Raw genomic sequence first — 14,204 nt, 5'->3', positions numbered from 1 at the left:
CGAAATAGGGACATGCGCGGCTCAAACAAACTGAATATGACATACTTACGTTTGTTTATGTGAATGTGATCATGTGCATGATGTTGACATAAAAGAGAGACCAGCATCTTGGAATTGTCTCCCTCCACTTTGTCAGTACAGTTGCGCCGACTTTGATAAAGAAAAAGTGAGCCACAATCGTTTGAAGATTGCAAATACAAAAATAATAACACCAAATGTGAAGAACACATTTTACACCTGCTTAATTCACAAAGAGAGAGGCCCCTATCATGTAAATATGGTGGGTGCCTTTTAGATTTTCCAACAGCCAGGAAGTTATCAATACTTTTATATCGAATTTAAAGTGAAATGCAATAAACGAAAGCATTATTTCAGGTTTTCCCTCTATTTTCATTAGCGATCGGCACCATCATGAGAAATCGATCCACGACCAAGTTCAAAATTTCAATCTTAATGGTCGTCTGCCTTTGTAGTCTTGGTATTCAGTATTTTCTCTAGTTGGCGCTGAGAGCGCGGTACTTCTGGGTTTATTCGTCGCATCGGGTCATGCTATACCTTTTTGGAAAGCTCATTTCACGCGCGTTTGATTGATTGTCATTTCTTTTGAGTCGTTCGTGAGTTATAGCGTCGCAAAGATGGAGCAAAATAAAGCGAAAATACGGCATATTTTACAATACCAATAAAATTTGTGCAGTTTATGGACCCGATACAGTTTCCATTTCCACCGCACAACGAGGTTTCAACGTTTTCGTTCTGGTGTAGAGGTGGTCGAAGATGCGCCACGCTCCGGAAGGCCTGTCGTCGAAAATTGCGATAAAATCGCTGAATTGGTCAAAAGAGACCGGCATAGTAGCAGCCATAGCATCGGTCAAGAGCTGGACATGAGTCATCAAAAAAAATTTTAAAAACAATTGAAAATTCAATAAAAATACTGCAAAAATACCGCAAGACTTTTTTCACAACCTAATATATACTGAGTCTGCATGAATTTATTACATATAATATTGGGTAGTCGAAAAATTATTTTCGTATTTTGGCACTCTGGTCGACATATCGTTGCAAAAGAAGATGAAATTATGGAAAAGATTGACCAGGACCGCCACATAAGCAGCCGTAACATTGCTACTTAACATTAATCATCAAACGGCTTTGAACCATTTGAAAAAGGCTGGCTACAAAAAGAAGCTCAATGTTTGGAAACCGCATAAATTGTCGGTGAAAAATTTAATAGACCAAATTAACATCTTCGATTCTTTGCTGAAACGAAATGAAATCGAACCAGTTTTGAAGCGATTGGTAATAGGAAACGAAATGTGGATCAAATACTACAATAATGTGCGAAAAAGATTATGGTCCAAGCGTGGTGAAGCTCAGCAAATAGTCTCAAAGCCAAGTTTGAGGTCTCGAAAGGTTATGCTGAGTATTTGGTAGGGTTGGAAAGGAGTCATCCACTATGAGTTGCTCCAGCCTAGTTAAGCGATTGATTCTACATTTTACTGTCGAAACCGATGAAATTGAAACAAGCAACAGACAAAAATGGCCAGAAGTGATTAACAAAAAGGGCTTCGTCTTCCATCAGGACAACGCTAGACCACGCACATCTTTGATGACTCGGCAATACCTGGGAGAGCTTAGTTGCGAAATTTTGATGCATCCATCATATAGCCATCATTGAAAACTATAAACCGGAAGTACGGCGGCATCTCCTTAATTGAATGGAGATCCGAACACTTCACCATCCACAAACCGCACAAATGCAGGGATGCATGATTGCTGTGTGTAAAGTTATGAGAGGAATTTTTTTCATTAGGTAACCAGCAAAACCCCAAAGGTGAATTACATAACTCACAATGAATATTAAATAATATTAAATTGCTGATAATCAAGACATTTAGCATATTGAAATTGTATAAACTGTGATGTTGCCAAAGACGAGACGCCAAAACACCAGTCTCTTTTCATTTGAATATGCAAATCTGACAACAATAACAATCGATGCTCGTACATGCGACGACATCCAATTATGCGATAATCCACCACAAGACTTGCCAACAACAAAACTGTTATGATACTCACACGACATTTTTGGTGGACAGCAAAGCTTGGCCATTCGTAAAAACTGTATTTTATCATTAACGAGTGCGATGACTTAACGGGATTAACGATGTATGTACACTCGTCTGCATGAGTTTTTACTTTTCATATTTATTAATACTCACCGAAGTAATAATAGCACTCGGCCGCCAAAAGCGAAGTGTGTGAGTGACAACACAAATACTATAGAGGGGCGACAACCGCCGCTTTATCGACTTTTGGCGCGAATGAAAGCATAACGGTGTTAGCACTAAGGAAGTACAGGAATTTATACCTGCTAATCGACAAAAATATTTTTTTATATATATGTATATTATACCCATATGTATGTGTGAGTGTGTACGCTGCAGTTATAGACTACTTCACAACTATTCAGCTGAGCGACTGAAAACCTGACGCTTGGGCCTGCCGTTGTCGCGAAGTCAATGGTCCGACGTGCGCCAGAAATTAGAAAGAGGTTTCAAGTTTCAAAATCAACAAACAAAAAGTGGTTCAATTATAGTAAAATTTTTGAGCACTTAAAGAAACACAACAAAATGTTCAAAATATGTTTCTCTTTTTGTACTTAACCAACGGAATCGATCGTTGAGTAACGCATTAATAAATCGTTCACTAATTAGAATAAAGTCGATCGTTTCGGACTAGTATATTTTCAGCTTTAACTGACTTAACTGGCATTTTCTTAGGGTCGGTTGTTCGAAAAAATATTATAAAAAAATTAGACAAAACAAAAAGTTGTTCCAAAAAGTTAAGCCCGCGATTGCAGAGTTGTTGTTGTTTGACTGATTTGCAATATGGAATTTACGCGCATTCCCTTGCAAAGTGACCGCCAGTTGCAGTCACCACCCGTGTTTGTAGTTCGATACATCGATACGCCATAAACGATCTGTTTCCTCTGACAAGCACATGTCGGTTTTTTACCTACCCTGTAGAAAATTGATTAGCAGTAAGCTTCTAATCGTACAAAGACGAGGAAAATATCCAAATCACAAGTCTAAATCTAAATTTTGTCATGCTGACCTCCAAAACGAAAGAAACCCACATATTTGAATCATTAATCTTTGACTTCCTTTAAGCTTGTTAAGAAGCTGTTGTTAGATGCCAACCTCAGTCGGATTTTCTTGCCTTTCTGCCTGTCTTTTTTGGTATTTGTTATAATCAACCAAAGCATTGAGTTGGGCAAAGTAAGTTTCGTTTGGTAACCAAGCCCAAACCAAAATGTCATTCACTCATGATTTCCTACTGGGAATCTGCAGCAACTACAAGTGTTTTTGCAGCAAAGGTTTGCCTGCAATACGTTATTGGCAATTTGTCAGCAGCAGCACGGCCGATTGCTGTTTTGTAGTTTTCCTGTGTTTGCTTTTGTTTTTGTTTTTGATCGATAAAAATGTATTTATTAGTTATACCATAAATTTTGAGTGGAGCTGCGTGTTTTTCACTTAGTTGCCGTCGATTTCCTTGACTTGATCGATGGATTGAGCGAGCGATTTGTCCACCATGTGACTGTGGCGAACTGATTTTCGTCTCCACTTGTGGCAAATCGGTGGCTCGAGCATCAAATTTCAGTGCATGCAAGCCGTCTATCGCCAAAGTGGTCATGTATTTATGTATGTGATCCTCTTGGTAGTCGCTTTGAAACACTTTTGTAAAATTCATCCAATTCAATGTTTGTTTGACTGACACGCGCCCGATTGTTTTTGGTGTAATTCGCTGTGGGTTTTGTGGCTGCCACTTTAATGCGTTTTCTTTCTATATTTCTGAGCTTTATTAATAACTTTCGTTGAATTAAGCATTGATGTAATGTGTTTTTAATGGGGTTTTGAGTGCTGATAAATAGGAGATTGCCTTCGTGTACGATTCTCTATTCATAACCATCGAGCCGCGGCTATCCAATTCAAATCTCTTTCTAATTAGACTAACTTTTAGCAGCGATTAAAAGAAACGACATGAGAAGATACTTCAAATGAAGAGAAACTCTGGGAAAATGTCGTTTCCGTAGCACAAATACTCGCATAACGGCGTTTCTAATTACTTCATCATAGTTGTATCTGAATCACAGTTGCGTTTACTGATATACCAATATTTCAATTTCTTCCGATTTTCATAAGACCATGACAGAGATAACTTACCAATGGAGCAAGGTCCACATTTTGCGCAAAGTAGGATTCGGTTAATTAACATGGGAGAAGTTCTGAAATAGGACTGTCACCAATTGTCAGAAAAAACCGCATACCTATTAGACCTATTTGATCTTATTTTTGCCACCTACTTACCATGGATGAAATATTGAATTCCATGACATATCAAAAACTTAGAATATATTACTTCTTCTGATGCGTGACGACTTTGATAAAAATTATCTGAAATTGGACCCTACAGGGTTTGTCCGGACAGGACTGTTTTTCGTACACGACCGTACTTCTAAGCATTCACCGACTGGGTTCGGTAGAACGCGCTTGCTAACGAACGCTCGACTGGTCAGTTGTCTCGGAGCACTTGGAGAATCAGGACAAACATTTTCGCGCGACGTGTTTCTGTGAGTGGTGCAAGCCGAAATTCAGTGGAGTTAAAGCAGAGATACGTGAAAAAGTCTGTAATCGGCAACAGAGGCGTTTGATATGATTAAGAAGTGGTGGCCATGTTGGAGGGCCGGGTAGAGGTCGCTGATGAAGACCGCAAAAATGAGCAAATGAACACGATATCCATTGTGTTTTTTGACATCAAAGGCATCGCCCACCATGAATTGGTTCTTCCTGGACAAACCGTCAACGCGTGAAAATCGTCAAGAGACTCTTGTTAAAGTCAGGCCTGACAAGATATCTCAGCCTATTGGACGTTGCACTACAACAACGCCCCGGCCCACACCGCCTTTCTTGTGAACAGCTACCAAGGCCTTGATCCCACCGCTTCCGCAGCGGCTTTACAGCCCAGATGTAGCCCCGGACTGTTTTCATTTCCTTGCTCGGCTCTCAAGGCTATACCGGAGAATGCCTTCTATTTTGAAGGAATTGCAACGATTGGTTCGATAAATTTTTTTAAATCGATTCAATCCTACTAATTTCCGGATAAATCCGGCACGTTTTGCGAGCCACCGTAAATCGAATATGAGGATCTTCATGCTTTAAGTTTTATTGCGACTACTTATATATTTTGGTATACCGGTGAAATAAGGTGAACCTATTCTCTAAATCATAGAATAGCAAAGCGTAATGTAATTCGCTGCCTGAATTGCATAACCTCTGCCCATATGTGATGTACATATATGACATATGTATGTGCATTGATTGTGTTGAAAACCCATTGTGAACTCACGATAAAGCTCTTCAATAATGATTTTTTCCAACGCCTCGTTCTATGAGAAAAATCCCAACCGCCACACACATTCCTACCCCATACAGCCACCATATCCAATAGAGATTCCCCAAGGTTAGACTGTGCTCCAGGTTGTAAGGCGTCGAGATCGTTTTATTGAGCTTTCCTGCTGCCACCATATCGCCATAAGCCAGCTTTTCCCAATACTCCACGAGTCCGGCGCTTATTAAATTTTGGATCAGCGCATTCAGTTTGTCACGGTATATGGAATGTGGGCTCAAGGGTATGCCCATTTGTAAGTTTTTAGCCAAGATCATCTGATCGCTAATGTAGAACAAGCTTACACCCAATCTTCTTTGATACTCCACAAACGTCTTCCACAACGATTGCGGAACGGTATAGCCAAAATGGGTGTTCAGAGTTTTACGCTCATAATAGTAATCATTTATGGATGGTGTGATCAGGAATACACTCGTATACTTCTCCAAAAATCGAGGGCCAACGAAATCTTCGAGTGCATTGTATTCGGCTAAGGAAATTTTAATGCGTGTCGGCACACAAAGCAACTCGTCAAACGTGTTGACCCGCTGAAGTTTGGGACTGCTTGTGAGATATGTTTGCAAGTAGCTAGTACTGATGGTGCTCACATAAATACCGGCCACAAATAGTAGACTACATATGAAGCGTTTCGTGAATGCGGCGGTGATGTGTACGTGTGTAGGCTGACCCAGCATGCTGCGCAAAGAGACATTTGTAAGCGTAAACAGAAAGAGTCGGCACGCGTTGCTGCATGTACGACGATTGTGACGCCAACGCATGCTCTCGCAAGTGAGCAGACAAGAGAAGATCAGCAACAAAAGCAATAGAATAAGGCCGATAACCGATGTAAATATGAGCACATAAATGTCCCTTATCGGTCGCTTCGGTGGGCGCGGTAACATCGTTGCCCAAAACATAGAGATCACCGGCGCTGATACCTGCGACGCATTCAACTTCCAACCAATTCCGGTCAAGCCCATCAAAAAGTCGATCGTTTCGTTCTGCAACATACTGAATATCACGTCGTACTCATAGGTGCAGCAAAGGCCTCAATCACTTTAACCATATAGCCACCTACTTGCAGACGACCCCAGCGATCGCGCCACACAATTGACCTCGGCTCATTTTGATCGGGAAGCGTGCGTAAAGCGGTGCCCTGCATGTCCTTTAAACGATTGGGAAAGCAAGCGTTCTGCATCTGCTTGCGTTCCAAATGGAAACTCGGGAAGTAGCTGTAGGTGTAGTAGTGGCCCTCAGATTCGAAATCACTGTATACGCTTATAACATTTAGTAACTTCGTGCTTGCGCAGTACATGAAAAGTTTCCGCAATTGCTGTTGCAGCTCGTTGCGCCTTCCCGGCGACGCTTTGACGTAATTGACGTTCCATATGAAGACGATTCGTACATCGCGCACCACTCCGAGGCTTCTGACCATCAGATTCAACAGATGTGGCTGGATCGGCTCAGCGACGCAACGCGCTACCAGCAATTCGCTGTTGACATCGGCTCCTTGCAGCTGCCAGCTGGATGTGGCATTCAATAGTATAACGGTGATATTTGAGCGATGAAGTGAGCGCAGAGTATCGTCGCCCAAACAGGATTGCTGGTCGTGGAAGGCCTTAAACATCACCACCGTTTCGATGGCACGCTCCATGCGAATTTTCTCAATGAGCTTGGAGAAATTAGCGAATTCCACATTTTCATGTCCTCTTATTATTGGATGAGCGTTGGCTGTATAAAAGAGAGTCAGAAGTATGCACAGTAGTTTGCTTGTGCACCACATTTGGATACAATCTTTCTACAGAATAGCACAAAATTCGATTGCAAAGCTCTTCACCATTTTCAGTGTCTAATTAGTTGAGTATCGATTCGTCTGACTAAAATTTGAGTCAGTCAGCCGCAAAAAGTGCAAAGATTTTATCGAATCGAACTAGTGAGTAATAACATATCATTAGTTGAGGGCAGAAGTAAAAGAATTTACTCCCAAATCGAACGGACTAAAAATTATTAAAAAGCAATTATCTGGATATTTACTATATACTTACACCTGGCCTCAATAATACTGAAAGCAAGACGTACTCGCTATACCATTAAGAGTAAAGCAGAAGAACATTATAGGGGTCCAGTAAAACTGAAATATATCCCAACTTAAAAGAGCTATATTCATCTTAAGTTTAGAGATGAAATAGGTTTGGAAATGTTCTTTTAAGACTTTATAAACATTGTGACAAAAAATGTAAAGGAGATTGTTTTTTAAACTCCACGGGTAAGTGATATATCAAAAACATGCATTGCGATTTTTACAATATATAAAGATATCGAGGAAAGAATTTGTCTCAAATTTTGTTTTTCTAATCAAATTTCGTGAGCGGAATCATCGCAAGTGTGGGAAATGGCTACGGTGATACAATTTTATCAAAAGCGCAAGCCTACGGGTGGTACAAAGCCTTCAAAGACGGCCAAGAGATCGTTGAAGACATGCCTCGTTCTGGACGACCTTCGGCCTATTGAACTGATGGAAATATTAAGAAATTGAAGAATATGGTGTTTGTAAACCATCAGATGTGTTAGAGAGATGGCAAAAGAACTCTACATATACCGCGAGTCTGCTTGAATGATTTCTTGTTTGACTCGTCCCAATAAAACTGAATTAAAAAAAATTACCTAAACAGGTCTCTTTGGACATGCTTGATCGTGCGAATTCCGACCTCACGTTCATGGAGGACATTATAACTTCCGATGGGAGATGGGTTTAAGTCAACAGTCATCGGAATTGAGAGAAAAAATGAGCAGAATCCAAAAAACCACATCAAAGCCCGCTCAGAAATTAATGTGGTTCTCATTGTTTTTTTTCGATATTCATGGTTTGCTGCATCATGAATTTGTTATGGAGGCACAGGCGGTTAATATGGTGTTCTATTGTTCGTATTGAGGCGTTTACGGGAGAATATCGGTCGAAAACGGCCGGAATTGTGGAAGAACGATCCAAGAATTTTACCGATGATAATACACCATGTCATCGAGCCGCGATTGTGACCGAATTTAAAGCCAAGAACACTGTGCATTTTTTCTTGTTCCCCTAACTGAATTTGTCGCTCCGTGGAACCCTTTTTAAGTCGATCGAAAAAATAAAACAAAATTAGCAGAAGGAGCTGAAGGCCATCCCAAAAATTGCAAATGAAAATTGACTCGAGGACTGGAAAAATCGTTGGTATAAGTGTGTTACATTTGGTGGGGAGTGCTTTGAGGGCGACAAAATAAATATTTATGAATAATTAAATATTTTTCGTTTTATTTAGAACTTCCGGATACTTTTTTGTGTACGAAATCCACAAAACCAGATCTTGGAATTTAGTTACACTTACAATTTTTCCATAGATACTTGTAGATACAGGGCAGCGGACAAGGTGAACCAAACTTCTTTGTTCTTTTTAAATATTTCTTTTCACCGAATTAGATGGAAGACCGTGTTTCTTTCTCCAAATTTCCTTTCCTTTCTTTCTCCAATATTCCTCTTAGGAATATTTTAAGTAACTTTTTTGTGTCTGAGTGGAACTAGATCTTGACACATAACTAATGAAAAAAATTAATTACTGTAAATGATTTACGGTAAATGTAGTTATAAGTACCAAGAGCAACCTGGGCAGAATTCAATTACCTAAAAGTACACCTGAGCCTCACATACGATGATGTATAGTACATATCTTGATGTGTATCTTGATGATATGGTATTACGGTAAACTACAATTTAAACAAGCGTTCCAAAATGCGCGTCGTTAATCAAAGTAGAGCAGACAAAGGAGAACCGAAGAAACCCCCGACAAGAACTAAGATGATTAAACTTACGTGCGCTAATACATTTAAAGGAGGGCTTAAATTCGGGCAAAACCAAAAAATATTCTCTAGACTGTTGGCCTTTTAATAAAAAAAATCATTTAATTCCAATAACAAGAACTTTCATTTTCGTCAGTGTTTATCTGTGTAATCCGGACTCTTACGGTTGTGTGGTAACTCCATTGGAAAAAAAAAGTGTAAAACAAAATACCTTAACGAACGTGCGTTGGGACCAAGTTCGACCCTTAACATTTTTACACCCTGAACATGGTATATTGAGTTTGCCACAATGTTTGTAACATCCAAAATGAAAGCGTCGGAGACCCTATAAAAATATCGATTTGTCATGTCCGCCTGTCTGTGTATACATTCCATTTGTCGGAATTACCGATATCGGATCCCTATAGCATATAGCTGGCATATAAGCTGAACTATGAGAATCAAGTGCTTGTATGGTAAACTTTTTTCATTTGACGAGGTGTCTTCACGAAATTCGGAAGACAGTAATGTAAGTTTCGAAGAAATTGTTCATATCGGATCCCAATAGCATACAACTGCAATACAAACTAAGCAATTGAAATCAAGTTATTCGAAGGAATCTTTTATATTTGTGAAGGGTATTATAGCTTCGGTGCAACCGAAGTTAACATTTTTTCTTGTTTTCTTTGAATTCCTTTGATTTGTTGTAACAAATTCATAAATATGAACATTTTCGAATGAGTTCGGTTTTAGTCTTGTTCGAGCACTCTCAGACCAAATACACAAAACAATGTTAACTGTTAGTCGATTTCTGCTAATTTGTAATTTTGCACTGATTACTGGTTATCCATCACTTCAATGGAAGTGTCAGCAGCAAATAAATGGGTCGGACCTTAAGGAAATCACAAATAAAATTAATTTGCAGCGAAAAATTTACGTATTCGTCATTATTAACGCTTACAAGAGAGAGAGATTAAGTGCTAATAATACCATTAAATTAATGATGGCACAAAGCCAATGTTCGAGCGCCTTGGAACCTTTAAATGATGAAAAAATTTTGATCCGCTCTCTACCGGAGTATTATTCACTCGAAATATTGGATCCAATGGTCAACTGCCTTGAAAATAAACGCAATACTCGCATACTTTTTATTTGGAGTGAGGAATATACCGGCGCATCGAGTGAGAGGCGGCTACAGTTACAGGAACAGCAAAACTGCTCTTCGAATATTGCGCTGAAATGCGTCTGGTGAATGTAATTTACCGGGACTACTTGAAAGACGGACACTTCTACACGTTCAGCTATTTCCCGGAGTTTCATCTTCAACGGAAAAGAATGGATGAGGATTGCTTCCCAAACCGAATAATCGACTTAGAAGGTGTCACCATACGAATGGCTCCCGATCAGTCAGAGCCATGGAGACTTGTGTGGCAAGATCGTAATGGTGATATACAGATCGGCGGTTTCTTGACGCGATTTGTGCGGGAGTTCGCTAAACGAAATAACGGTACGGTTACATGGCAGTCACGCCAGAAAGGGCTCCCACGTTAGCAGAACTGATGTTATTGCAAAATAACTCAATCGACATAGTGGCTGGCACAAGGATGTATCGACGGTTATATTGTCTATAGATTGGATAATTATGCTGCCCCTGCCCGCACAAATACCAGATAGCGAAATATTTTTGACGCTCTCAATTCATCATTGGGCTTGTTTCTGTTCATACTGCTCTTTGTGTTTTCTCTTGTACTCACCGTGAAGGCTCTGCTCTTGCAACGGCGTAGCCGAAAACTTACTCTTCTTCTTTTGGATACTGACTAATGTGGTATTACGCAGTATTATCGGACAGCCGACGTCTTCAAAAGTTGGTGTTTCAGCAAAATTAATTAAACGTTTCTTATATATGACGCTTTCCTTGAGCGGTATTTTCATGAGCACCTTGATATCTGCAGGCCTACAATCGTATCTGACTAGTCCCGTTCGATATCCCCTAATCAACACTTTCGAAGAATTCCTAAAGTCCGATATAACTATCAAAACAAGCCAAGATGGCTACAAGACTCTCGATTTATATGTGAGTAGACGAAACCTGAATATAGTAAAAAATTAATAAATAATAATAATAAATCATTTTATTTCTTCGAGTTCGCTGGAGAAACTGCAAAGGCAGCGTACATATTTAGATACCCGTTACGATTACACAATGTTCAGTAATCTTTGGGATGTCTTGGCCAGATATCAGACTTATTTGCCACAACCGCTATTTTATGTGAGCAAACAACTTTTTATAACTAAAGGAATGCCGCTAGTTATGCCGCTGCAGAGACACTCGATTTACAAAGAAGCTTTCAATCTAATGATAAACCGATTACATTCAGTCGGACTGACTGACCTTTGGAAAAGGCAGGTGTATGAGGATATGATAGTGGCAAAGAAATTGAATACCTTATATCGGATGGAGGGTGTGCGAAATATAAAACTAGATTTGGAGGACTTTTACTGGTTGTGGTGGTTCTATGGAATTGGAATAGGTATATCAACCCTGGTATTTTTCACGGAGCTTTGTTATTACAAGAGAACAATAAAAGTGGCGCAAAAAGAGGAGAAGTTATCAAGAAAAAGAGCGGTAAGACGGTGGGCGAAAAGAGGGAATCCAGTTCAATTATGCTCGCCTCCGCACCATCTACATACACATATTCGACCCAATTATAAATATGTGCCTAGCTTTAATTCATAGAGCAAAATTTCACTGAGAAAATATAATAAAATATTTTCTAAAAAATTTAAAAAAAACTTCGTAGAAACTCTTTTATAATAAATTACTACTTGTTCAACATGAATTTAAGCTAAAATTTCGGAAAAAACTCTTAAATATTTTTTTATTGTGTAATCATGCAGTCAGATATGCATGGATACATCTGTGTTTGAAAAGGTTGATGATTATTCGCTCTCCACTTTTCTGCTTAGCTAGATTCTTTTTTACCGCTCTGTCATAACACCAAAGTTCAGCAAAGAACACCAGAATTGATAGACTTACACCGACGCCATACAACCACCACAGCCAGTAGAAGCTGCTTAAGTCCAAACTTTCGCTTCTCACATCGTTTACTGGATTAGTGGTGTTCAGTTTTTTTGCCGCGACCATATCGTCGTACATTTGGGCGGTCCATAAGTCCAGCAAGCCCACGCTTTGTATTTCATTGATCACATTATTGAGCGCATCCGTATAAATTGAATTCTTCTGCAATGGTATTGCCTTCGGAGTCCCCTTACTTAGATATATATCGTTATTCACATAAAAAAGCGGTCGCTGCAAGTGAGATTGATACTTGCTCATCACAGACAACATTGGGCTGAGTACTGTGAAAGCATACCTTGGATCCAATATTGATCGTTGCCGTTGGATTACTTCAAATGAAGGCTCAATGATATTTCGGGGGAAGCAAGCCATACTCATATTTGCTCATTTTTACTTTTATTCGCGAGTAGTACAGCTCATCGAATTTCTTTATACGCGGATAGCGTAGACTGCTAGTCAGATATGATTGAAGACTTGTAGATATCAATGTACTCATAAAAATGCCACTTAAGTAGAGAGTTATAAACAAGAAGCGCTTCCAGAATCTCGCTGAAAGTTCTACTCGAACGTACGACGGTTGGCCAATTATTCCTCGAAACACTACGTTGATGAGTGTCCAAAGGAACAAGAGATGACTTTCGGTTGACGTCCGGCATTGCAAAGTCAAACTCTCAAAGGTGAATACGGAAGAATATATAAAGAGTAAGCTGAGAAGTAATAGGCCCAAAACTGAATTGAGGAGGAGCACAAAGATTTCGCTGTCGGGTATTCGTGATGGCATAGGCAGCATAATCGTCCAATCCACTAATAGTACAGCGGCGCTTATGTCTATAAAGCTGTTTGTATCGCCCGCAAACGCAATTCCACTTACTATAGCAATTGTATCACTTCGTAAAAGAGTAATCATTGTTCCCATTTCTATAAAGTTATCTGTTACCACAGGCAATGGATAAGAAAGTTATTCTGTTTAGCAAACTCTCGCAAGATTTTAGTAAAAAAGCTACTGATCTGTATATAACCATTCCGATCACGCCACACAATAGTCCAAGGCTCCAACTGATCAGGCAGAGTTCGTAAAACAATGCCTTTTAAGTTCCTTATGCGGTTTGGGAAGCAATCCTCGTCCATTCCTTTTCGTTCCAGATGAAACTTTGGAAAATAGGTGAACGTGTAGAAGTGTCCGTCTTTCAAGTAGTCCCGGTAAATGGCGATTACATTCAGCAAACGCATTTGAGCGCAATATTCGAAGAGCAGTTGTTGCTGTTTATGCAATTGCACACGCTTCCTACTCGTTGCGTCCGAATGCTCCTCATTCCAAATGAAAAACATTCGAGCAGTTCGCCTATTTTGAAGGAGATTGAGCATTGCTTGCAAAAACTTTGCAGAAAATCTCTCCGGTAGGCAGCGGATTAAAAGCAGTTCGCTGCTGTCTCGCTTGGAAGATGAGCTAGAGTTGCCCGCATTCAATAGCTTAACGGTCGTGTTAGTGCTAACTATTTTAATATCCACATCACAGAGGCAGCTGAGCTGGGATTTGTAGGCGTTCATGACGATAACTGTGCTAACTTTCCACTCCAAATCAATTTTCCTCAGAATATAACTTATACTTAAGGCATTTGAAGAGTTCCAATTCAAAGTTGGATAACCCATCAGCAGTGGCAAACTGTAAAGTAACAGTATATTGCCGGAAGTTAACATTTCCGCTTCAAAACACTCTCTGAGAACGAACTTAAAAGACTGATTAAAGCTTTATTGTTTCTCTGTATTTTATACAATGCTGCATTTAAGGCCTTCGATTAGTTTCAATTTCCTAATGGATTACAGGAACTAATAGAAAAGTTGTATTATGAAATTAATATGGTGAACG

At 39.7% G+C, this 14,204-nt stretch overlaps 1 protein-coding gene across 1 annotated transcript; it reads right to left on the bottom strand.

Annotated features, from left to right (window-relative positions):
* Positions 1–4,977: 4,977 nt before the first annotated feature.
* Positions 4,978–11,190, bottom strand: LOC108973202. The gene is made up of 4 exons (XM_018940269.1): positions 11,013–11,190; positions 6,524–7,176; positions 5,484–6,446; positions 4,978–5,088 (listed from the first exon to the last, which is right to left on the bottom strand). Exons 1-4 carry the CDS (start codon positions 11,188–11,190, stop codon positions 4,978–4,980), a joined length of 1,905 nt encoding a protein of 634 aa, XP_018795814.1.
* Between the last annotated feature and the right edge of the window lie 3,014 nt (positions 11,191–14,204).

Source organism: Bactrocera latifrons, unplaced genomic scaffold (assembly GCF_001853355.1).
Source record: "Bactrocera latifrons isolate USDA-ARS-PBARC rearing strain unplaced genomic scaffold, ASM185335v1 scaffold_47, whole genome shotgun sequence".
NCBI classification, from domain to species: domain Eukaryota; kingdom Metazoa; phylum Arthropoda; class Insecta; order Diptera; family Tephritidae; genus Bactrocera; species Bactrocera latifrons.
This window is presented reverse-complemented; position numbering and strand designations above follow the sequence as displayed.

Excerpts from the sequence above, each read along its gene's own strand:
- LOC108973202 (XM_018940269.1), bottom strand. The coding sequence starts at position 11,190 with ATGAAAATACCGCTCAAGGAAAGCGTCATATATAAGAAACGTTTAATT. Across the intron at positions 6,447-6,523 it reads ATCGCTGGGGTCGTCTGCAA|AACGAAACGATCGACTTTTT; the intron begins GTAGGTGGCTAT and ends AGTATGTTGCAG. Across the intron at positions 5,089-5,483 it reads GGATATGGTGGCTGTATGGG|AAGGCATTCTCCGGTATAGC; the intron begins GTAGGAATGTGT and ends CCTTCAAAATAG.